Source organism: Callorhinus ursinus, unplaced genomic scaffold (genome assembly GCF_003265705.2).
Source record: "Callorhinus ursinus isolate GAN/ISIS: 27379988/994484 unplaced genomic scaffold, GSC_fseal_2.0 scaffold9, whole genome shotgun sequence".
NCBI classification, from domain to species: Eukaryota; Metazoa; Chordata; class Mammalia; order Carnivora; family Otariidae; genus Callorhinus; species Callorhinus ursinus.
In genome coordinates, this window is record NW_027397071.1 from 46,623,995 (window position 1) to 46,647,642 (window position 23,648).

The 23,648-nt window shown below is 36.9% G+C and overlaps 1 protein-coding gene across 2 annotated transcripts in view; it reads right to left on the reverse strand.

The window, feature by feature from the left end:
* IL23R (interleukin 23 receptor) overlaps positions 1-23,648 on the reverse strand; it is a 56,524-nt gene that overhangs the window by 12,405 nt on the left and 20,471 nt on the right. For both annotated transcript variants that reach the window (XM_025871907.2, XM_073896568.1), the window contains 3 exons: positions 20,964-21,124; positions 16,566-16,711; positions 10,843-10,999 (listed from right to left, as the gene is read on the reverse strand). In XM_025871907.2, the coding sequence (XP_025727692.1) occupies positions 10,843-10,999; positions 16,566-16,711; positions 20,964-21,124 (464 nt within the window). The remainder of the gene's footprint in view (positions 1-10,842; positions 11,000-16,565; positions 16,712-20,963; positions 21,125-23,648) is intronic.

Genomic DNA, 23,648 nt, shown 5'->3' on the forward strand with positions numbered 1-23,648 from the left:
ATATAACGCAATTTTCAACTTGGCAAGATCATGGGTTTATAGCATATGTTGCTAGATTATTTTTGTTTTCACTTTCATTATTTTATAATTACCGTTTTTATTTAAAAGTAATATGTGGTGCTGTGGGGCTTTTAATGCAGGTTAACTTAATTCTGTTGTATAAAGTACAGGTGATTATTTAGCAGTGAAACTTCAGTTATTAACTTGTTTCACATAAAAATAATGTTCATATCTAACTAGGGCTTTATTAGCCCTAATAGGGAGAATAAACACAATCATCCTTTAGGGTCTTTTTGTTATCATAGTTTCAAATCAACCAGGTGCCTTAATTTGAATTAGATTAAAGTCATTTAAAAGAGATGATTAATTATCAGAGGGTAATTTCACAAAGAATCAGCTATCTGAAGTAAGACAGTTTACAAACAAGATTGTCAGAGAAGAAATCAAGCCAATGACAAAATTTTTAAGCATAGGACTGAAATGAAGTTATATATTGTATATTTTTCATGGTCTACTGCCACCAAGTGGCTAGGTCATTTCTTTTAAATCATACCTAATATTTACATTATAAAAGCAGTAACCTTAATAGAGAAAAGAATTTTAAGAGGAAAAATAAAAGGGAGAGAAAAAGAACCATCCCGAATCTTGTCCCCTTAATCCACTTGCTGTTAGTATTTTATAGTATTTCCAAGTGTTTTGACACAGAAAAGCATTCACAAACGCAGAATGATGTACACACACACAGAAACTTTATAACTAAAAAACATTTATGTCTTTCAGCTCTAATCATCAGTGTGTTGCCTAATGTGCTAGAAAAATCTCATGATATTTTCATTATTAATTTAATATCTATGTTGCTATATCCATAATGAGACAATTCTGTCCCTGCTTGTTTCCCTCACAGCACATACCTGAGTATACTCAGAAACTCAAATTATCTCTAATTTGGTAAGAATTTTTATACATCTTACACAAACTGGTATTAGACTTTAGAATTAGTCTTGCCAAAGACAGTGCATTTAAACGAAGTTAGTTTTTAAACAAAAAAATGTAGTCTCCTATTCTTGAACAAGACTAGAAACATATAACATAACTACATTCTGTACCCTATCAAATGCCAGCCTATTTTAATCAAATCTGCTCAAAAGTGCTTGGTTTTAGTCATAATGTATTTCTTCTGTTTCTGAGGGATGATACCAAATCCGTCTCCTGAGTCTTTCACTCTATGCCTATACCATGGGGCAAAGTGTATTTTATTATTCTTTTTAAGTGACCATTCATTGAGTACTGAATATTTTCCAGGTAATATACTAGACTTTACATGCTTTCTCTCAATTAATCCTTACAACAACCTAATCAGGCAGAAAATATCATTGTCCTCATTTCACGGATGAAGAAACAAAGGTGTAAAAAGGATAGATGACTTAACCGAAGTCACCTAGGTAGCGGTCAAAGAGTGAAAATTCCCATCCAGTCCTGATGCATAGTTTGTGCTGGTCACTGGCTCCATTAATTAATAACCTCACTTCCACAGCAGGATGGCTCTGGATGGGGCAGCTCAGTCAGTCCTGCAACAGCTGCCCCCATGCTGAGACTTACCCATCGCTCCTCTGGGGGCTGGCCATGGTTTGTTAGAGCTGCTTGGCCTTTTAAGACTCCAGCCCACACCACAATGGGCTCTGGTTGGGCTGACCCATGCAGCATGGATTCCTAGAATCTTCCAGCCTACAGTTATTTCCCTACTGAAAGCCAACTATTTTCTTTGATTATACAAGCAAGGCACACTAATTGTAGGATGCTTTTGAAAAGTATGGAAGAGTATGGAGAAGAAAGTACAATTTTATATTTGTCCACAGACTAGAAGCAATCATTTTTAAAAAAATATTTAACAGTCTTTTGTGTATCTCTGTACCCTAGTGAAGATCATTCTCTTTACTAAGTGTTGTGTCTTGTTTTTTCTTTCTTTCAGTATTATGTCATGAACATTTCCTCATTTTATTAAAAATTGTTCAAAACTGTCATGCTAGTAACGATATGATATTTCATCATGTTTGTACTGTATTTATTCAGTCATTGCCCTGTTGAGAAACTGTCTGGCTTGGTGGTTTCAAACGCCATCTTTGGATTCAGACAAAACTCACTTCAAATCCTGGCTCCACCACCTGGAGTTGCATGGTTCTGGGTAAGTTGATTAACCCCTCTGTGACCAGTGTCTTCATTTGTAAAACGGGATAATAACAGTACTTCACCCCTGAGATCTATGGGATAGTTCATATCAAGCACTTAGTACCATGCCTTACACAATTTGGAAGCTTAATAAGCATTAGCTATTGCTATTATTGGACTTTTAGATTGTTTCCAAATTCTTATTATATAATTAGTTTTTGGATAAATATCATTGTACATAAATCTTTTTCCCATATCTCTCCTTATTTCCTTTTTTTTAAAAGATTTTATTTATTTGTCAGAGAGAGAGAGAGAGCACAAGCGGGGCAAGCTGCAGGCAGAGGGAGAAGCATCCCCACTGAGCAAGGAGCCCGATGTGGGACTCAATCCCAGGACCCTGAGATCATGACCTGAGTGGAAGGCAGATGCTTAACCGACTGAGCCACCCAGGCGTCTCTCTCTTTATTTCCTAAGGCTAGATTTCTGTTAGTGGAATTACTGGTCCAAAGGGTATGGACATTTATAAGTCTTCTTGACTTATTTTTGCCTTTGCCAATCTTGGTGTCAAAGCCATGCTACCTGAGGCCTGTATCTTAAAGGCTTTGACCAGAGCTGACACAAGAAACTTTCTAGACCCTTCTTTCAGTAGGTTCTAGATATGAGGTGTCATATTAATAGAGACAATGGGTGTTTTTCAAATTATTTTTCTTAAAACACAAACATCTCCTTTTGTGTTCTCGCTTTCTAATCTTCTTCTTCTAATAATCTCATCTGTTTCACAGTGTTTACATGCTATTTCCCCAGGCCAGTTTAGGTCTAGGGTTGGAATTCAGCATTATTGGGCTAAGGGTAAGGATAAGGATTTGACACTAGTCTGAGTCAGTTGGCAAAGCAGAAGACCTATCAGAAGACCTATTTGATAGGCAGACCTAACAAATAGGCACCAGAAGCCCAAGGCAGGGAAAATCATATGTCAGAGCAAACTCATTACCACACCTAGAAAAATAAGTCAAACGATGAATCATTTAATGAGTTACAGTCTCATCCTTGTGTATTAAGGATAGGAGAATGTGCTTAGATGTATTCAAGGGATTATCTTCATGCTAATGTTCCTAGGCTCTAAGTACTTGGTATGTATAGGGAGAAGAAGGTAAGAAAGAGAAATATATGTATTGTGATCACATGTTTAAAGAAAAAGATTAAGAAGAGGAAAAAGTAAAAAGCAGCAGCAAACACAGGAAATTTTCCTAAGTGACATGGAATACACAGAGGCAGGGGTCTGATGTCAACGTGTAACAGAACTCTATGTGCAGGAATGGGCAGCTTCCAAGGCTTACTCAGTAGCTTAAGATTCTTCAAAAGTGCAACCTTGCTCTCAAGCATAGCATGTGCCTATTCCTGAGTCTGAATAGTCTAGTGGACATTTATCCTTTTTTAGTTGCCCAGCACCAGGATGTACTTCTTTGCGAGCATCCTAAAATAGGTAAGAAGCAGGTAAGGCTTCCCACTGTGGAAGCCTCAATGGAACAAAGACTCCCTCTCCCCATTGCCAGCAAGTAGCTATAAGCAGATGATCTAAACCTACCCGATCAGATGCTTTCTTCCCTCCACTGGCACAGAACACTCAGCTCCAGGAAATTTCTTATAGCAGCATCTATGTTCAGGGTCTGGTAACAGTAACACCATGGGGAGTTCAGGCAGGGCACAGTGCAGGCAATGGCCGTGTGCCAGCTGCAGGGTCCTCACCAGATTTTTCATGTGCTGCAGTTTTGGCTGTGGTTCTGGCTCCTGCTCTCCCTTGTATCCTATTTAGTACCATTTGCCCGCCCTCCTACTGATTTCTAGCTATCTTTCCAACAATTCCTTTTCTGTTAAGAGAATCAATTTATTTATTATTATTTATTTATTTATTTATTTATTTTGGCTGGCGTCAAATCACGATGACTAGTAAAAATTGCAGTAATAGGTGGTGGAGTTAGATAGGTGAGGAGATGTGGTAGGACAAATAGTGATCTTCCCACCTCCCCCAAAATGTCCATGTCCCAACCTTGGAACCTTTGAGTTTATATATATATTTATATAATTTATATAGCAAATATTTCTTATATTTATATTTAGCTATATTTATAATTATTTTCTGTGGTATATTAAATATTTATAAGTAAATATATAAATTATATAATTTATATAGCAAATATACATTTATATATATTTATGTAATTTATATAGCAAAAGGGACTTGAGATTGGGAAATTATCCTAGATTGTAGGGGTGGGTCCAAATGAAGTCACAAGAGTCCTTACAAGAAGAAGGCAGGAGGGTCAGAGAGAACAAGATTGGAAGACACTATGCTTCTGGCTTTGAAGACGAAAAATGGGGCCACAAGCCAAGAAATGAGGGCAGCCTTTAGAATCTGGAAAAGATGGTGAAACTGATTCTCTCCTAGAGCCTCCAGAAAGAATATAGCCTTGCTGATATCTTGACTTTAGCACAATGATACAGATTTTAGATTTCTCACCTCCAGAATTATAAAATAGTAAATTTGTATTGTTTTAAGCCACATAACATGTGGCTTATGTTTGTAATAACTTGCTAAAGCAGCAATAGGAAACTGATACAGAAGATTATTACTTCCTCACAGCAAAGCATAATCTTTATTCTTTATTAGTGGATATTGTGAACCTCAGAGAGATTGTAAAACTCTTATGCATCTTTTTTTTTATTCTACAGAACTCTGATTCTTTATTAGGAATAGGCCATGAAGAAGATTAAATAAATCCAGATGATTAAACTGATAGTATTTCAGGGAACACTGTGTGTCTGTTTAACCTGGTTTTAATAATCATGAATCTATACATTTATAATCCATTTCAATGTGAATGAATCAGAAACCCCTAATTACAAGTAACGGAATTTTTGAAAAAGTACAGTTCTGTGTACCAGCCTCTAATCTGCGTTCTATTTAATATCACTTATATTTAGTTCCATTGACATAACTTTTGTTTTTTTTTCCTCTTGTAGTCCCTGAAAGTTCTGAAAAATTAATAAGACTCTTTAAGGAGTCATTAGTAATGCACCAACCAATGGTGTTGTGTGAGAACAAAACACAGTGTGGTTTAATATCTTGCTCATACTTGCTTTCCTCTGGAGAATTGTCAAAAAAAGAATAATATGATTTCTCTGGGAAACTTTCCTACTTCAAGTAGCAATTCAAGCAAGTTAATTAATCATTATGAAATATGACTGCCCTTCCCTCAGGCCTCTGACTTGTCATTAAAGGGATTATGGAGGCTGTGCCTTTCCTTCATTGCAAAGAGACTTTATACAGCAGAGTTGGACAACACTCTTGCTCAAAAGTCATCTGTTCACCTTTTTTTTTTTAATCAGTATTATTGAATTTAGGGAACTGACTTTCACATTTTCAGTGTTGGCTTTCTACACTCACAGATTATCTTTTCCCCTTTGGGGCTCTTTCTGTACTGCTTAAAGACCCCAGGAATTTTTTATAGTGACTTTCCAGGTTGGTGGTCTAAAACCTCCAACTTCAGCAGCCCTCAGTGGTTCTCAGAGCTTCAACCGAAGCTTCACATCCAGAGGCAGGGCAGGGTCTGGGCAGAGGGGATAACGTGGGACATGATGGTTCACCGGCGCAATGGTCCTGCATCCTGTGCTTCTGGGGATCCTGGGCTGCCCAGGTGGGCTGGGGTGCTCAGTAACTCAGGAAGCAGTGGGCAGGAGGAAGAGGAAGCAGAGAGGTGACCAGATAGTACTAGAGATAATGGCCTGAAATTCTCATGTACCCACTCTGCTCTGACCCCCAAAACCACTATTACTAAGGCAATAGCTTGGGCCATCAGGTCTCCCCGTTTCTGTCCACGTTTCCTGCCCACACCCTACGTCATTTTTCATGACGCTTCTCTCTCTTAAAGGGTGTGTCTAAGCCCTAGAGCAGTGGTCCTTACAGTTTACTGCAGAAGTATCACTTGGCTAGAGGCTCAGCAATCTGCATTTTAAACTCGTACCCAAGCATTTCCAGTGCAGGTCGTCCACAGACTCCACTCTAAGAAGCACTGCCTTCTAGACACTTTATTGGACCAGGACCAGCTGGAAAAACACATGATGAATTGCCTGTGGAGGTCCTGTCTTTAAGAGAACCCCTTTTTCCACCTGTACTTTGTCTTTATCTCAGGCTGCTCCACCCTAATCCCTGTTCTCCAGGTTCCTGGAGTCCTGTGGCTTCATTTTCATTGCCATAACACAAACCTACTTCCCCATCTTGTATTCAGGCCAGTATAGAATTAGCCGATAGCATCCTGTGGTTCCCTCTTTTCTCATGTATTTGCATTTTCATAACAAACATTACATTAAAAGTGAACTTCTCCTGGCATTGTCTTATTTTTAGCTAACGTGTAGAGGAGGATTTGGTTCAGTGGCTGAGGGGAGGAGGTTGGCACAGGACCCTCTTAGGTCTCTTAGGAAGACCAGCAAAGCTATAGTGCAGGTGCTGGAATTGTACAGGATGAGTTACGCCCTGGCTCCACTGTTACCAGCTTTATAATGTTTGGCAAAACTGCTTAACCTCCCTGGGCTTCATCTTCATCTGTACAATTGGAATAAAACTTTTATAGGGCTTTGGTGTTGAGTAAAGGACAATTCATATGTAAAATGCTTACCACAGTACCAAACACATGGTAAGCATCCAATAAATGTTACCTATTATCTATTTATATTATATTATTTATATTTATATATTTTATAGATAATAAAGTATATGTATTATATATAATTTATATTTATATCTTATAATTCACATATACTATATATATGAATTATATAATATATGTTATATTATACTATTTTATTTTCTATTATTTGCATACACAATTTATTACCAGGATAAAAAATATGCATCTCCAATCTAGAGAAACTTCTCCTGTGTGTTTGCTAAAGCCTGATATTATATTCTGAGGTTTATTTATTTCTTTTTTAGTATAAGACTTTGCTTTCCATTGAAGTCCAAATACTCAGGGTGCCTGGGTGGCTCAGTTGGTTAAGTGTCTGCCTTCAGCTCAGGTCATGATCCCGGGGTCCTGGGATGGAGCCCCACATGGAGCCCTCGCATACGGCTCCTTGCTCAGCAGGGAGCCTGCTTCTCCCTCTCCCTCTGTCTGCTGCTCCCCCTGCTTGTGCTCTCTCCCTCTGTCAAATAAATAAATAAAATCTTAAAAAAAAATAAAGTCCAAATACTCTAAGGAAGGAAAAGAAAATAAGGCTAATAAATCATTTAACTCTTACTATAAATGAGTTTTTTTTTTTTTTTTGGAGACTAGGTTTTTAAAGACCAAGGAAAGCGATACAGAAGAATGCTGGGGGGTTTGCAGGACAAGCCATATCTACTGCATGATTTGCCCTGCAGTACCATCTCAGCATAATTTTGAAAACACATTGCTTTGAGATAAATAGCCTCAGTGATAACATACATAAGGATCTTAGAAAGTAAAATAGCAAATTCCTGCATGGAAAGATCATTATTGCCTAAGCTGTCTTTCTTCATAAATAAATGAACCTTTAATTAGTGGGAAAATTGACTGGTCAAAAAGCCCCATTATCAAACAGGTTCGTTAATTAAAGTGTTACAGAAATTGTATCGTTTAATTTTTTCAATTGTGAAGCAATTCAGACTTCAGTTGTGAGGTTTGATTCTTACTGCTTTTATTTGTAAGGTATTTATAGTGCTGTGTAATTTATTTTTTTATGATTATTTTTGCTGTCTTCTCTAGAAGTCAGAGATCTTTGTCTCCTTTGTTCACGAAGATTCTGCAAGTACATAGCAAGTGGCTGGTGCATGGTAGAGGTTATTTGAATATTTCATGAATGACTAAACGAACGACTGTCTTTTCTTAGATATCTTTTTAAAAAGCAATTAATATTAAAGATTTATTAAAAAGCAATTTGGCAACTTGCATCAAGCATCTTAAAATGTGTTTAAGTCTTGATTCAATAAAATCTAAACACGTAAGGAGAGTTTATATAAAGAGCTATTCCAAGAAGATTATTGATAATGGAAAAAATGGAATAACCTAGATATTGTTGAAATAGGGAAAGGAGTCAATGTATTATAGTACATCCATACACTGTGTGGCCATTAAATAGATTTTTTAACTTAACAAGGGAGACTAAGTAAGAAAATCAGGATGTAAAACAATATATACACCACAACACCAATCATTTAAAAAATGACAAGAGAAAGACACATACCTATGATTTTACTTATATGTGTAATATAAAAAACACAACAAATGAACAAACAAACATCTCTCTTAAATACAAAGAATTGGTGGTTGCCAGAGGGGAGATGGGGGGGCGGGTGGGTAAAATAGATAAAGGAATTAAGAGGTACAAACTTCCAGTTATACAGTAAATAAGTCATGGAGATGAAATTACAGCATAGGGAATATAGTAAATAATATTCTAAGGATGTTGTATGATGACAGATGGTGACTACACTTAGCATGGTGATTAATGTGTAGAATTGTTGAATCAATGCCATACACCTGAAATTAATATATCATTGTATGTTAATTATACTTCAATAATAAAAAATATGTGCACAGGAAAAAACATTAGCTAAAAAATGTAAACAGCAGTTATTTCTAGGTTGTAGATTACAATAAATTTGCATTGCTTTTACTAACAAAAAAAAGAAATTTTGAAAATATTTAATATTAGCACTTTCCCTACACATAGTCACCGTTTTTCATTTAATGTGTCTTGGAAGAAATTTGTACCAGAAGAAGTTTATGGTTCCTCTTAGCTACATGTTAAATTGGATAGATGCAGGTTTTCAGGGATATTTAATTTTAACTAGCATTTTTGCCTCTTAAGTGATTTTTTTCCCATTAGGAAACAAAAGACTTTACATTTAGACTCATTGTATGGTGGCTGTGGTTTCTATTTTCTTCCACCTGAGATTTAGGACTTTTGCCTTTAAAGGAGAACATTTGTGGTCCTATATTTAACTTGTAGAATATTTAATAAGCTGTTCCTTTACTTTGAAGTAATGAGTTAAAGAAAGAAATTGATGAAATTGCTGAGAGCTGGTGATGACTAAGAAAACGTATGTTCTTGCTTAGGCACTATTAGTCACTAGCAATGTGCTATTTAGCAAGTCATGCCTCAGTTTTCTTATTTGTGAAATGGTGCCAAATTGACTACCAAATGTGGCTGGTGTAAAGATCAGACAAGCTTATACATAGGTGTACTTTGCAAGTGGTAAGTAAATATTAGTTATGAATTTGAATCGTCTTGATAGACAATTCTAAATTTCATTTAAAAATAACTGAGTTATCAACTAAATTCTCACTGTTACAAAATGGCACCTAAAGTCCTAAGAACTTTTAGCAATATAAATTTAAGAAAGAATATTTAATTTAAAAACTAACTTTTAAAAAGGAACTGATAGGGCCCCTGGGTGGCTCAGTCAGTTAAGCATCTGTCTTTAGCTCAGCTCATGATTCCTGGGTCCTGGGATCGAGTCCCACATCAGGCTCCCTGCTCATCAGAGAGACTCCTTCTTCCTCCCCTTCTGCTGCTCCCCCCCTTGCTTGAACTCCCTTTCTCTTGCTCTCTCTCTCAAATAAGTAAATAAAATCTTCAATAAAAAATAAAAATAAAAAGGAACTGATGGCATTGCAAATTATTCCCTTGCTGATGCATTTCTAAGATTTGGGCATTAGGGGGCGCCAAAAGAACTGTTTAGTTAGTCTGCCATTTCACTCCCTCTGTTGATGTGGCAGCCATCAACGTTTATAATGTATACCAAAGTGCTTAAAAAAAAAAACTCAGTTCCCAGATGCTATATTATTATAATAAAGATGGTATTAACAATCCTGTGATTATAATTAAGTGCTTCAGCTCTGAAAAGAAAAATTTCAATCTAAGATATAAGCTCCCTACAATAGGGAGACATCATGAGGTTAATGGGAGCCATTATGGAGTATTATGATACTTATAATAGATTCACTTTGTTTGCTTACTATTGAAGTCGATTTAGCCAAGATTTTATTGAATGACATGTGTAAATGGATAGAAAATTAAACTAATCATGTTAAGAGCAGGGAAATATCTAAACAATAGGTCAGCTAGCTTTTGCTGAGAAGAGAAATAATCCCATTAACTTTCAGATTACTTTGCACACAGTAGGTTATCAATATTTATTGATATGATTTGATTTGTGTCTCTCTTAGGAGAATATATTTCATCAGAGTGGTCTAAAGAGTTTAACATAACCCTAATAATGTGTTTCAAAAGAAAGTCTTAGATAATTATATGCCTCACAGTCAGTCCAGATGCTTGTAAGAAATGCTTACTCTTGAGCACCCCCACCCACCCACTCCCTTAGGCAGGTGGACACAGACCCTCTGGGAGCAGGGACAATGAACATTCATACCAGGTGGTTTTAATTGGGTTTTATGCCCAAGAATGTTTGAGAACCATTACATAAATTGTAGTCAGCCTTAACAAAATCAAAACAAAATGACAATTTAAATGTAACCACCTGCCCAACAGTAGTTTTGTCAGTATTGTTACAAGTCAAGAAGAAAGAATATATATATATTTAGAAAAGACAGAGGTCAAAAGAAAAGCCTAAGAGATTAAATATATAAATACACTCACCTGTTTCAGCTGTTTTATGAGAAAAGGGTGAACTCCAGGGCTGCCAATACTTTTTACCTGTTTCTTGGCATCTCACTTGAAATATATAATTAATGTTTGACTCCAAGAAGAATTCTGACTGTTGCTCATATGTAAAATTGGTGTCAAATTCTTTAACCTAAAATGAATGAATAACAACGATGCAAAATACAGTGTGCTTTGAAAACAATTACTGCATTTAGACAGAAATGTATGGAGCACCTATTATGTTCCAGGCACTCCTTTGGACCCTGGGAAAACAAAGAATAGGGCACTTTATATAAAACATGACCATAAATAATCAAATACATGTTATTTAACATTAAAAGTAAAATACACATTGCTTTGTGTTTTACAGTGCTCTCAAGCTTTTAAATCTCAAGTCCAAAATGTAATATATTCTTAATTTTGAAGTAGCTGATTTTAATGGGATGGAAGAAGTGGGGGACCTAAGAGCAATCGTTTGAATCTAGAATTTCTTTCACCCTACCCCTTCAATCTCTCTCTCTCATTCCCTCTGCAGTTGGATATTTACATCAATAATTCTTCATGAATGATGAAATAATTTTACTTTCTAGTGATGACTTTTGGAAAAAATTATTCATAAACTAAGCTGTTAAATTGGTCCTTATTGTAGACTTTTGTTGATTCTATAGAACCTATTATATATATATATATATATATATATGTTTGTGTGAGAGAGAAAATAAAACATTTAAGAATGTTGAGCTATGAAAACCCAATGGAAGATAGTCATGCACATAACTGAGGTCTAAACTTACAAATCCTTTTTGGGGGCACTATGATTTGCTATAAAACGTAATGAAAGATGACCCCTTAACAAGCTGGTTCAAATAGGAGAGAGAAACCAGGGTATTTACATACCTTCCGTATGTTGTGATAAGTGGATTGACTGAAAAAAAGTGAAGCATGATTGAAAATAACCACAAAATATGTCTAGAATAATGCACTTAGGCAACAACCAGGAGGAAACAGTTACTAGACACTCATGAAAAAGAAAGTTGAAACTGTAAAGATTAAAAAAAAAAAAAGAGCAAACTATCAACCCTACTGAGGGATTCTTCTGTGAAAACCCAATCTTAACATAAATCTTTAAAACTTTAATGTATTGAAAATGTAAAATTCATGAAAATATCTGTTTGGGGGATGTCATGCTCCATCTAAAGTACCCAGAGTTTCCATAAGCTGTGTCTCCACCCTTTGTCCTTGGAATTTTCTGCCATGTAAGTATGACGGGCAGGCATCTAGGGTCTCCTGGGATCCAGGAAAGATTTTACTTGTAGCTGAAGTTTGACTTTCAAATGCACTCTGCTTCTGTTTGCTTCTCTTGGAAGGGAGTTGTTATTCTCTAATATGTCTCTTGCCATTACATTTATAGATCAGTCCCCTTGAAGAAGAGAAGTACACTAAAGCACAGCCAGAATTCTAAAATGGAAGAATTTTATAGAACTGTTAACAGATTTGTTTCTACCATGAGGCAAGCCAGGTGACTGATGAGGGTCTTGTAGGCACAAGATGATACCTCAAGGTATTTTCAGAGGCTAAAAAGAAACATTGAGAGAGGTAATTGAGTGCCTGTGTAGAGGGTATGATCTTGAGTACAAGAATGACTTTATTTTTTATAGCAGTTAATTTCTACTTAAAGCCTCAATTCTGAATGGAGATGAGGCATAGAAACTTATTCTCCATCAGTTTGAGATACCCTCTTCTCTTAGGGTTACATTAAGTTTCTGGGAGCATCATTGGGTGGAGGGAAGGAGAATCTCTGACCGAGTCAGGAAGTTCTCTAATCCCCACTTCCTCCAGCCCCCTACCTGGGGCAAGGCCCAGGGTGAAGGGGTCCTTCTCAGGGACCTACCACTGTCTAAACTCTTCTGGTTCCTTTTCCTAACTCCCTCTAGCCTTCCAACTTCCCCCGCTCTCTGCCCAGTTAATCTTTACTTAGTGTTTGGTGGAGGAGGGAGTGGGGTGTTGATTGAGACACTTAGTCGTGACTAACCACAGTTCTTCCAAGTCTTGGTCTTACACCAGCATTTACACTTTTGAAATGTGAAGATCAAAGATTTGACCCTTTGCTATCTGTGTACTGTTCTATTAGCCTTACCTGGAAAAGAATGAATGCTTGGTTTTATGCATGCCATAAACTAAGAATCATTTTTACATTTTTAAATGGCTGTATGAGAATCATAAGAATATTTTGTGATGCATGGAAATTATATGAAATTCAAATTTCCATTTCCAAACTTAAAATTTTACCATGCCCATTCATTTGTATATTGCCTATGGCTGCTTTCACACTACAAATGCAAAGTTGAGGAGTTGGATCAGAGACCTTATGGCCTGCAAAGCCTAAAATGTTTACTCTCTGGCCCTTGAATAAAAAGTTTGCCACTTTCTGTGTGATAGTGCTCTTGCAAACATGGTGAATGTTTCTAAAACCCACTGAATTTTCGGTAAGAAGTATAGCAAGCATCTACCCCACAAAGTGATACGGTACAAGAAGGGCAATGATTCTCTCTAGGCCCAGGGAAAGTGGCTTTATGACAGGAAATAGAGTGGCAATGGTGGGCAGATGAAGCTGATTTTTTTGGAAAACACTAAAAAGTACAAAGAAGATTGTGCAGAGACTTGAATGTGTTGAGCCCAACTGCAGATCTAAGAGAATGCTGGCTATCAAGAGATGCAAGCATTTTGAACTGGGAGGAAGGGCCAAGTTCCATTTCTAAGTTTCACATTTTGTTTTATTATGAAGACAATAAAATCTTGAGGTTATGTTAAAAAAACCAAACAGGTTGCCAATACCCTAGTCGAGTTTAATTAGAGAAATGAGCCACCATTAATCCACTTACTTGAATGTGCAGCAAAGACTTTTCTGCCTTACCATCACTACTGTTGGGCACTTATTAAAGGCAAACAATAATATCAATAGCTAAGGTTTCAAATGTTATCTACATGAACTACACATTATAAAAATCAATGGAGATACAAAAAATGATTATGGAACAGCCTGCCTTTAGGGGGCTTATAGTTAAAGGATGGGGAAATAGAAGAGTGAGCCAGTAAATAGATACACAACATGGTAATGCTCCTGAGATGGGATACACGGAAGTGGGCAAGGATTGCTGGTGAAGATTGTGAGCTTTATTTTTAACACAAGTTTGAGGTGCCAAAGAGAAAGTCCATGAAGATAAGCAACAAGTAGATGAATATTTTCCCTGTGGTGTCAGCCTTGCAGAATCACCTGAAGGACTGGCTGGTTCCCGTTAATACCTCAAAGTCTATGTAGCTTAGTTAAAGGGGGATGAAAAGCAACCTCAATTCAGTTATTTTAATTTTTCGGGAGGGCTTCCTTTGCTCTACCAAACTTGTTGCATGGCTCTCCTGGAGGTTAAGATAAACAGTAACAACAGCTAGTATTTACTAAACTTGAACTCTATTCCAGACTCTGAGCTAACTTCTTAGATTATTTGATCGTCCCCACAACCATATGAGGTAAGTTACTGTCTTATTCTTACTTTAGATATGGGAATAATGAGGCACAGAGAAGATAAGGAACTTGCCCAAGGTTGCATAACTAGAAAGTGGCAGAACCAGGCCTTAAATTCTAGAACCCGTGCTCTTAGCCACATGGCTTTCCTGCATGGTTGCCTGTCTCTTTGAAGTAAAGAACCTCCCTCAAGTAATATCTGACGGAGGCACAGGTGAAGTAGAAGATCAAACCTGGCTTGAGGTCTTTCGAGCTCTACATCCTCATTTGTGTAACGGAGCTGATACTTACCTGTCCCAAAGGATTGTTATGAACATTAGATGAAATAACAAATACTCTTTCAGCTCTTTGATTTGCCTGCTTCTGCGTTACCAAGTCTCACAAGTCCCACTAGTAGCACCAGCAGGGGGAGCAGAGAACAAGAGTTTGAACCAGTAAACGGTTTCTGAAAACCTATTCAGAGTTACTGATAGTGTAATTACTTTCTATTTTCTAAACATTCTCATAGCCTATAATCTCCGCCTAATTATGCCAAATAAGGGAGTTTTGTATTATCAATATCTTCCTATGATCATGACACTAAACAAAAGGCCCCAGGTGTTCTATTAGAATAAAATCCTATTGACTCAGTATCTGAGACTCAGAGGATTTCAGTTGGGTTGTTTTCAAATTTACCTAAATTCCACATTTACAAGAAGATTGACTGTGGAGTTGTGTTTTGTTTTTATCCCGCTTGTCCCAAGCTTTAAGTACGGGCTTGCTAGGCACACAGATGCCACAACTGTTTAGTCAGTGAGTCCAGCAGGATCTTCACTTGGTAATTGACCAAATGATGCAGAACATGGGCTCACATCTAAACGTAATCTAAACTGTAAAGTTCATATCACATTTCTGATTTATAAATGAATGGTGGTAAATAAACAAGTTGATGTCAGGGATTTATTTTTAGAGAACAATCTTTAAAGTATGTCATGAAATCAGTATAGTTTTACCCTCACCTTCTTGACACTCTAAACACATTGCTCTGCAGCAAAACTGATGGTTAGCATGACTCCAAAGATAAGTATTAAATATATACCATTTTTTTAACTTCCTGAAAACAGATAAAGTCAAATATGTTACATAACTCTTAATTAAACAAAGCTAGAAACTCCACTCCTTAATTAGTTTGACTAAATGGCAGTTTATTGTACTTAAACATAATAAAATGGCATTTCTTTTAAAATACACCAAAATTGGAACTTTTTCCTTAGACTAGTGTTCTTCCATAGTTCAAATTAGTTTTTATTATAATGTTCACAGGTGCTGTCACGTGACGTGATTTCATTAATGAATCTTGTACCTATGCTTCTCCTAAGTCAATTGGTAACTTACCATTGGTATTTAAGGTTAGTTTGTCTAGACATTCACTTTTTACCTTAGCCTCATATAAGACTGAGGCCTATATTAGTAACAAACCTTATATTTTGAGTTGCATTTTTAATTTAAAAAGAGGCTCCCATAAATGTGAAGTCCTTTTTTTTTTTTGAAGTTATTACTGGAAATGCATTTAAATTTCAGCATGGAATGCTTACATCTTATATATCATCACTGATGTAAATTTCACTCTAGGAGGCACAGAATTACAAGGAGCCTAATAGATCACTCTTAGTTGAACACTTGTCTACTTAGCAACTTAAAAAAGGTAAGAGGACATTTTCAGGAGACATCTCTCCGTTTGGAAGCATATGGTAATGATTATTAAAACTAGAGTGGTTTAGGGCCCCTGAGTGGTTCATTCAGTTGAGCCTTGGCTCTTGGTTTTGGCTCAGGTCATGATCTCGGAGTCGTGGGATTTAGCCCCGAGTCAGGCTCGCACTCAGCGCAGAGTCGGCTTCAGAGTCTCTCTCTCCTTCTGCCCCTCCCCCTCTTCCTCTCTCTCTCAAATAAATAAATAAATAAAATTAAAAAAAATGAACCTAGAGTGGTTTAAGGAGCGCCTGGCTGGCTGTCAGTAGAGCATGCAACTCTTGATCTTGGGGCCATGAGTTCGAGCCCCATGTTGGACGTAGAGATTACTGAAAAAAAAAAACAAAAACCCAACAAGCTAGAGTGGTTTGAGTATCAGACAAACAGATAAAAACATGTAAAATAGATCATGTGGGTTGGCTTTTCTTTCATTCACTTACGTGCTAAAGAACAGTGGAAGTTAGCTTACCTTCCAAGTTTGGTTTGTTGTAGTCCTGTATCTCATTTCACAGGAAACCTTTTCAATTTTTGTTTGACTATGCCAGTGAATTATAGTCTTGGGCACTGTAGTATTTATATCCTCAGCCTTGGAAATGATGGATACAGAAGGTATCACTAGAAAAATAAATAAATAAATAAATACTCAGCAGTTTAAAACTTGCCTTGGGAGAGATCAGTATCTTTTCATCAATATATAGACATGTTAAAACTAAACAATTGCATGATATAATTAACAATGAATTTTTTCTTGTTTTCTAAGCTATTATGTAGGAGAAAACTGCTGCTGTTAAGTGAAATTCTATTCAACCTATTTTCCATTTCTTTTAAGTGGGACTCTTATAGTTCACTTTCCCCCACCCCCTATTCCCTTCTAATCCTAACTAATGAAATTCCAAAGCCTGGCTTTATTAACAAAAGAGAGTGAAAAAGAGATAAAGGAGATATCTCTTTCTTCCTGCATCTGTTTAGGGAAAAATGATGTTTTGCCTTCTAAATTTAGTTCAGAGAATCTGATTTGATAAGATATTAAATTGAGACCTTTCACAATAATATTTTTATTCTCTTGTGTCATAGGGAAACTTATATGAATAATTAAATCTATTGCTAACTTATTTTGTTATCTATTAAAATAAATCTGTACTTGAAAGTATGATTTGAACAAAGCAAGTCTCATAAGACTCTAAGGCTTTACAAATTATTGCCATGCTCTGTGATAATAATTTTCAAAAGGAAACTGAAATTCTGATGGGTTATATTACTATCGTTTTGTTGTACTAGGAGTAATGGTGTAACTGGAATCTCTGTATTTCTAAACTGTATTAATTCTTGTACACTTGTTCTGTCTGAATAGAATGAAATCACTGGCATTTCCTATTTCTCCTATGTGCACCACAGAATGATGAAAACCTATGATTTTGTTAGATGTATTATTCAACAAAGAACTGAAGAGCCTACATATGTGTTTTTAAGAACCATTATTATAGCTTAATATTCTCTATGGATTAGTTTCCTTTTCATTTATTCTAGATGTATAAAGTATTCTTTGGGAATATGATTGTTTTATTATTAATGATTTATTATCTAAAATTATATGCCCTGGTATATGATTTATAGAGAAATTTAAAATTAAAGATTTGCTGTTTAGTAGCACAGTGCTACAATAAAATCCTTGGGCTAAAGCTAACATAGAAAGGAAGTAGTAACAAAATCAGTCTAATTAAAAAGCTTACTGTACTTAACTTTTATTATCTGAATGCCACAGTTGATTTCCTTTTGGTAGTGTAGGCTTCTTGTAATAAGGATCAGTATTCGCAGATTTCTATAGTCAGGGAAGTGTTTCCCAGGGCTCTGAGACCACTTGGGACCATTTAAGCACCCTCAGGCTAAATTACCCACCCACTCTTCTCTCTCATTCTCTGAGTCTGGCCTGCTCTTGGTAGAGTAGCACAAGCATTCCTGAGACCCTTCTGCAGAAAGAAATACTCTGGGGACGAAGCAAAAGTCTGTTTAGTCCTATGAGAAATGCAGATGGAATAGTAAGTCCTGTTTAGGATAGAGTCTTAACACAGGGCAGGTCAATGCAATAGAGAGCTAAGCTTTTAGGTTTGCATGACCTCATATGTTTTCAAATAAACATGCTACATAATAAATACTTGACTATGTACTTTGTTAAATGACTCAAATGTTGAATGTTTGCTCTCATTACTTAGGTTTCAAATGTTCCCATCATATCTTAGGTTTTTAAAAAACTGTCAAATCCATCATAGATGCCATGTGTTTAGTTTTCACTTGTATTGAAATGAAGAACCAGATTTATAGTTGTTTGGTATCTTCCCAACAACATATATTTACCTACGTGAGAATTAACATTCAAAAATGGCAACTGGAAGACACTACGGGGCATTTATTTCTCCACAGGAGAAGCTGAAGCATCCCTCTCACAATCACTTAGGCACAGTGTTACTGTACTATGAGCCTGGGACTGCCTTTCAGCACAGCCTCCCTAACTTAATTAAAGCCCAATCCTGTAGCTGTTATGTGAAAATTGTTCTCTGGAGAGTCCACTGTCCCCAGCTCCATAAAACAGTTCATTTATCTAACATGCAATGTCTCATTCTTAAAAGTGTCATAAATGAGTATAGCTCATTTATTATATAGCATGTTTATTTATCTGGTGGCTTTATTGGGTGGAACATCCTACACAATCAACCTATGTTTTTCCACCTGAGTTTCGAAGAGTCTGTTTTGAGGTTTAGAAAAGAAAAAAAAGCAGGTGGAAGAACAACTCCAAACAAGAGGCTTCCTGGTTCGCAGTGTGAGAAGTCAGATTTGGAGGTGGTGGCCAGATGAGATTTTCCCTTTGTGGGAGGCGGGGTGGTGATTAACCTTATTCGCAAGTCAGCAAGTCTGCAAGGAAATCTGGCTGTCCTCCTTACTAGCTGTGGGACCTTGAGCAAATTATTTTATCTCTTTCTTTATCTGTAAAATGGGCACAGTAGAACCATGTATGATGGTTTCCAGAATTAAGTGTGATTTGCATGCTAATTGTCTGGAACATTGTAGGCGTTTAATAAATTGATTGATGTTAGTAAGATCATAAGATCACAACGATATTAATAGCAGTAATACCACTACCAATAATTTAGTTCTAAAAAATGATATTGCCAAAATGATACAGGACACGGTAGCCTTTAAACATCATTAATCCACTGAGGGGAACCTGTTTTAAGAAAAGGACTTTTTATGGCATCCTACCTCAAATGGTAAATTTACAAAAACATGTGCACCATGGTCAAGAGAACTATACATGGAGGAATATATCATCATAGTCAGCAGTGTTTGTTTTCAAATCCAATATTCAGAGCATAAGGACAGACTTTTAGGCCAATCCTGTTAGCTGGAATAGTTGAGTTTGGTTGAGGCAGAAGTTGAGAAGTTGAGATATTAGTTCCAATGAAAGACTCCAGTGGTCCCCAAAGGATACCCAAGAAGGTGTCACATCCCCTAGATCACTAATCAGCAGAGAAGTTGTCAGACACATAGCATGCTTTTAAATAAAGATTGAGGGTAGAAGATGAGGATATTGGAATTAGAGCTACCTAGCTCTAAATTTTTAATGTCATCTAGCCTTGGTTCCCTCAAGTAGAAATTATAATCTCTTCTACTAGGGTTGTTGTGGGAGATTAAATGAGGTAATTTATGTAAAAGCAGTTAGCACTGAAAAAGTGCTCCATAAACGTGAGCTTAACTGAAATCATCCTTAATAATAAAAACAGAAATAGTTGGTACTAGGATGTCCAAACAGAGGGTGATTCACTTGGTGCTCTTTGGCTGAACTTTGGCTTTAGGACTGGGATGTAGCTGTAAAAGGCTCAGGGGCAATTACATTTTGGAATTTATCTTAAGGAAAAAGAAAACAAGGGTGCCTGGGTGGCTCAATTGGTTGAGCATTTGCCTTTGGCTCGGGTCATGATTTTAGGGTCCTGGGATGGAACTGCGTTGGGCTTCCTGCTCAGTGGGGAGTCTGCTTCTCCCTCTCCCTCTGCCCCTCCCCCCATGCTCGCAGGCACTCTCCCTCTCTCTCTCTCAAATAAATAAAATCTGTTTAAAAAAAAAAGGAAACGGAAAACAGCTACTATGAAAAAATTTATCCAAAATGTTGTTCATGGCAGTATAGTTTATAATGGTGAAAATTTGAAAACAGCCTAAATCTCCAACAATAAGGGACCAAGTAAAGACGTGCATTAAAAATTATACTGTAGATTAAATCAATAGAAGTATTTATTCTATATTATAAGTTTTAGAAGGCAAGGTCTAAAATATCTGAAGCAAAACGTTAACATTTGTAAAATCTGGCTGGTAAAAACAGAGATGACCACATAATTCACCATTTTTTATGTTTTTTGAAACTTAAAAAAAAAAGCCCATAACCTCCAAAATAGTATGTTCAGTAGAATCATTTATTATGCTGTACTTCTCACAATGTAAGACTCATCACAGTTTATTATAATCCTTGTTTCTTTCTATCTTCCCTGGTAGATTTGCAAGATATTTAGGGCAGCAGATACCTTGCTTATCTTACTCTCCCTAGCCCTTAGAACAATGCTTGAACATATGAACTTCTTGATAAATATGTGTAAAACTGCATGCACCCCTGTAGAAATAAGACTGGAAGGATATACAACAAAATGGTAGCAGTACTTATCTTTGAGTTGTCTCGGGCTGGTCAATTGTGGGTAATTCTTGTTTTCTATATCATGACCTGCAGGAACTTCAGGGGAACTCCTTTCAGATCTAGACTTCATTCGTCTAGGTCAGCACAAATAAATTGTTTAGTTGTAAAGACATACTATTTCTCATCCTTTACCTATATCATCCAGATTAATTTGCAGTTGTTTTGACTTCTCTGTGCCCAATGCATTTGCAGCTTGGACCCAAACCAAATATTTCTTGCCACCTTGCAATGAATCAGTGGAGATGTTAATATAACTTGAAGAAAGATATTGTTGCTCTTCTTCTGTCTCTAAACTTAAAAAAAAAAATTATGATGACCAGTTACATTTGGTTTGAATGAGTTATTCCTCAATTTTTTATGCTACTTTTTTAGCCTGCTTTCAGAATACAAAAATGATTTCAGTTTGAAAATTTTTAAAAATAAATTCAAGACTATTGAGAGTCACACTATGACTTTCATGGGCCCTAAGTCGTTTTGCCTTTATGGACTCATTCTTCCATCAAGAAAAAAATAGTATATATGTGTGTGTGTGTGTGTTTATATAGATACATATATATGTTCATATAGATTATGTTTTACAACATTGATATAAAAGCAAATATATTAATATTACATCTTAAACATATTCTTTGACCTAATGGTTTATTTTTTCTTCTGATTTTATTTTATTTATTTTTTAAGATTTTATTTATTTACTTGACACAGGGGAGGGGAGAGAGCAAGCACAAGCAGGGGGAGTGGCAGAGGGAGAGGCAGACTCCCTGCTGAGCAAGAACCCGATGTGGGGCTTGATCCCAGGACCCTGGGATCACGACCCGAGCTGAAGGCAGCCGCTTAGCCAACTGAGCCACCCAGGTGCCCCTTTTCTTCTGATTTTAAATTAAATTAAGCATTTTCATGGACTCCTCAAAGTATCGTGGGCCCTGGGGACTGTGCCCACTATGCCTACTGGATAAGTCGACTCTAGACAGAGCTTGAAATAAATGTGTACCCTCTGGGAAGGAGCAATGCATAGGAGCTCAGTACAAGGGCTTTGAGTCAGACATTTCTACCAGGTGTAGAGTGAGGGGTAAGAATGGCAGGAAGGATCAGGATAGGGTGAGAGATATGGATGGGGTAGAGAAAGACCGATCTTCCAGGGGAAAACAACAACAACAACAACCCCCCCCCCCACCGGGGCATGTTCTAAAGTGAATAAATGAAGTGTCATGCCATTTTCAAGGAAGTTTAGAAAGTTCATTCTCTGGAGCATGAATGTGCAAGAAGTAACTTGAAGTAGAGCAGACAAGATCAAAAAAGACTTCCTGTGGACTTTGAAACGAGAACTGACCAGATCTGGGGGCTGGTTAGGTAAGGGGAAAGGAAGTCATTTGCTGCCAAAGAGGATGGAGGAGATAGAGGGGAGAGGCACGGTTTGGAGTGAAACACAGAGCTTCTAAATCATCACTTCAAATTATGTTCTTTTAAGTTTTTATCATTGAATGAGTGAGGATCTCTAATCAGCCAATTTAGCTTAGTGAAATTTCAAATGTTATTGTTAAGGCTAAAATTTTAAATTTTATTAATTTCCATTGGCTTTGGTTAGCAAGTTTGAGCCTCTTTGTTATATCTGTTAAAAATTTCTGGGGCACCTGGCTGGCTCAGTCAGTAGAGCATGCAACTCTTGATCTGGGGGTCCTGAGTTGGAGCCCCATATTGGGTGGAGAGATTACTTAATCTGTCTTAAAAATTTCTACTCCACAATATCTTTAGGGGGTAGGGGCTGGATGTAGTGGTGAGGGGAGTATTGGGAAATGTTTCTTCCATCCTTTTCTGGTTTCTGGTTTTTGTGAGGAGAAACTGTCCTCAAAACTCCCCTGTTCTGTTTTGTCCCTCCCTCCCTCATCGCTCTTGAAGGTGGGCATGATTCTACTTATGAAGAACTGGCCTGCATACCTCACAGTCCCTTCCTCTCTCCCGTTTTCCCTTGGGAGTCAGAAGACCACAGAAATGACCTTTTCTGGTCTTCTCCAATAAGCTGTAAGATTTAGAGGAGTTGGCCCCCAAGTGGGGATGTGCAGCTGTCTAATACTGGCTGTGGTTCAGGGCAAGGGTAGTAAATCTGTTTATTCTGGGAAGATCAGTATTAGAAAGTTCACTGTTGCCACATACCAAAACCATGCTCTCCATTAACAAGCTTCTTCAGTAATAAATATTATAAAGTATTTTAAATGTTTAGTTATTTAAATATATATTTTAAAATATTTAAACATAACTATTTTTATATTTCTATTTTCACCTATTGGCTTTTTGATTTCTCTCAGCTGGTTTAGAACTCATGAGGAAAATCTACAGAGGTAAATATTGAGCCACCTCAGACTCTTATACACCATTACCTATAGTCAGATCCATTCATAACATGAAAGTAGTTTTCACTAGACTTCACTAAGTTTGCATTTCTTGAACCCTTTGAACTACCAACTCTTTTTATTTCCTTTTCTTAAGCTTCTCAGTCAGATTTTCTACATCCCTGGTAACTACATCCAAATTACCATTTCCACTTGTTCTTTAAGCTTTTTGTTGTGCTTTCTGCCTTCACTTTTCCCATGAAACTACTCTTCTAAAATGGCATCCTTTCCAAGGTGAAGTCCTCTGAATCCTCTTTGTAGCATCCGTCCCTCTTGATAACTTACAAATCTTCCTTCCCTTGGCTACCCAGACCGTGTCTTCTGGGTGAGAGAGCCTACATCTTTTTCTCACACCTGCTTGGTGATGTCTTTCCTCCTCCAACCCTCCACTTAGGTTGCCCTCCCTACTCCTCTAACCCCACCACACAGT